Genomic DNA, 1,027 nt, shown 5'->3' on the forward strand with positions numbered 1-1,027 from the left:
ATTAAATAAAACAGAAAAGGGAATAGAAAGAAAAATAAATTTAAATTAAAGTAAACTAAAAGAAACAAAGCAAAGAAACTAAAATTAAAATCAGACAAAAGAAAACGGCAAAATATAAAACTAAAGGAAGAAAGGAAAATGAAAAGAAGAAGTAATGTAAGGGAAAGGAGGAGAAGTGCAACGGAGAGAAGGTAATCGGTATCGGAGGAAGAGAAAGAGAAGGGAAGCAAGAGAGAGGCTGGTAAAAGACCGGAAAATAAGAGAAGCGATAGTAGTGGAAGGAAGGATAGAAGGGAGAAAAATAAAGAAATTTTAAAGAAGGAAAAACGTGGGATGATCGAAAATAAATTAAATGTGAAATCGCAGAGTGATTGGAGAAGAACAAACTTCGTGGTCGGTTGCAGCCAAAAAATTAAGGGTTCGGCGAAAATGGTAGTCCTACTCACCTGTTCCGCAGCATTTTCTTGTTCAGCTTCGAAGGCCTCATTCAGTTCGCTGCGTATTTTTTCAATTTCCTTTAATCTTTCATCGGATAAAGCAGTGGTCTTTGCAGCAGAGGTAAGAAATTGTTGCTGCGAACATAAATAAAATACAAATATTTTAATTTGATACCCTTCTTAAAATCAACACAAAAATTTCGACTTAAAAATGCTGCAAGCTCACCTCACTAAATAAGGTTAGAGTGAGTAAATGTACAATTACGATTACTCGTATGCGCGTAGGATTACTATGTGACATTTTCCAAAAAATTCATTTACACAATATCGAAATGTTAGACAGAACACTTAACACTACAAAACATGCTTCTTTTCTTTATTTTTAAACTAAAATTTGTTTTAGTATTTTAGATATTTGATTTCGCAAACTGAAAACCACGCTTACATAGAAATGGAAACACACTGCAAATACGCCAACAATAAATATAACGTCGACCAATATCATATGGTACATAGTACGGGCATTGTAATAACTGTTCATATCAAGACACATGTCGTGTAGACTTTCGTATTAAAATATTTGTTGTGAT

The 1,027-nt window shown here is 33.4% G+C and overlaps 1 protein-coding gene across 1 annotated transcript in view; it reads right to left on the reverse strand.

The window, feature by feature from the left end:
• The window catches only part of LOC108375414 (serine-rich adhesin for platelets), a 2,237-nt gene extending 1,499 nt beyond the window's left edge, over positions 1-738 (reverse strand). Inside the window, exons 1-2 of the mRNA XM_017631539.1 lie at positions 664-738; positions 388-572 (exon numbers count right to left, since the gene is read on the reverse strand). Coding sequence (XP_017487028.1) covers positions 388-572; positions 664-738 — 260 coding nt within the window. The remainder of the gene's footprint in view (positions 1-387; positions 573-663) is intronic.
• Positions 739-1,027: the final 289 nt, after the last annotated feature.

The sequence above is a fragment of the Rhagoletis zephyria genome, unplaced genomic scaffold (assembly GCF_001687245.7).
Source record: "Rhagoletis zephyria isolate East Lansing unplaced genomic scaffold, Rhagoletis_zephyria_1.1 Rzeph_scaffold_08895, whole genome shotgun sequence".
Taxonomy (NCBI): Eukaryota; Metazoa; Arthropoda; class Insecta; order Diptera; family Tephritidae; genus Rhagoletis; species Rhagoletis zephyria.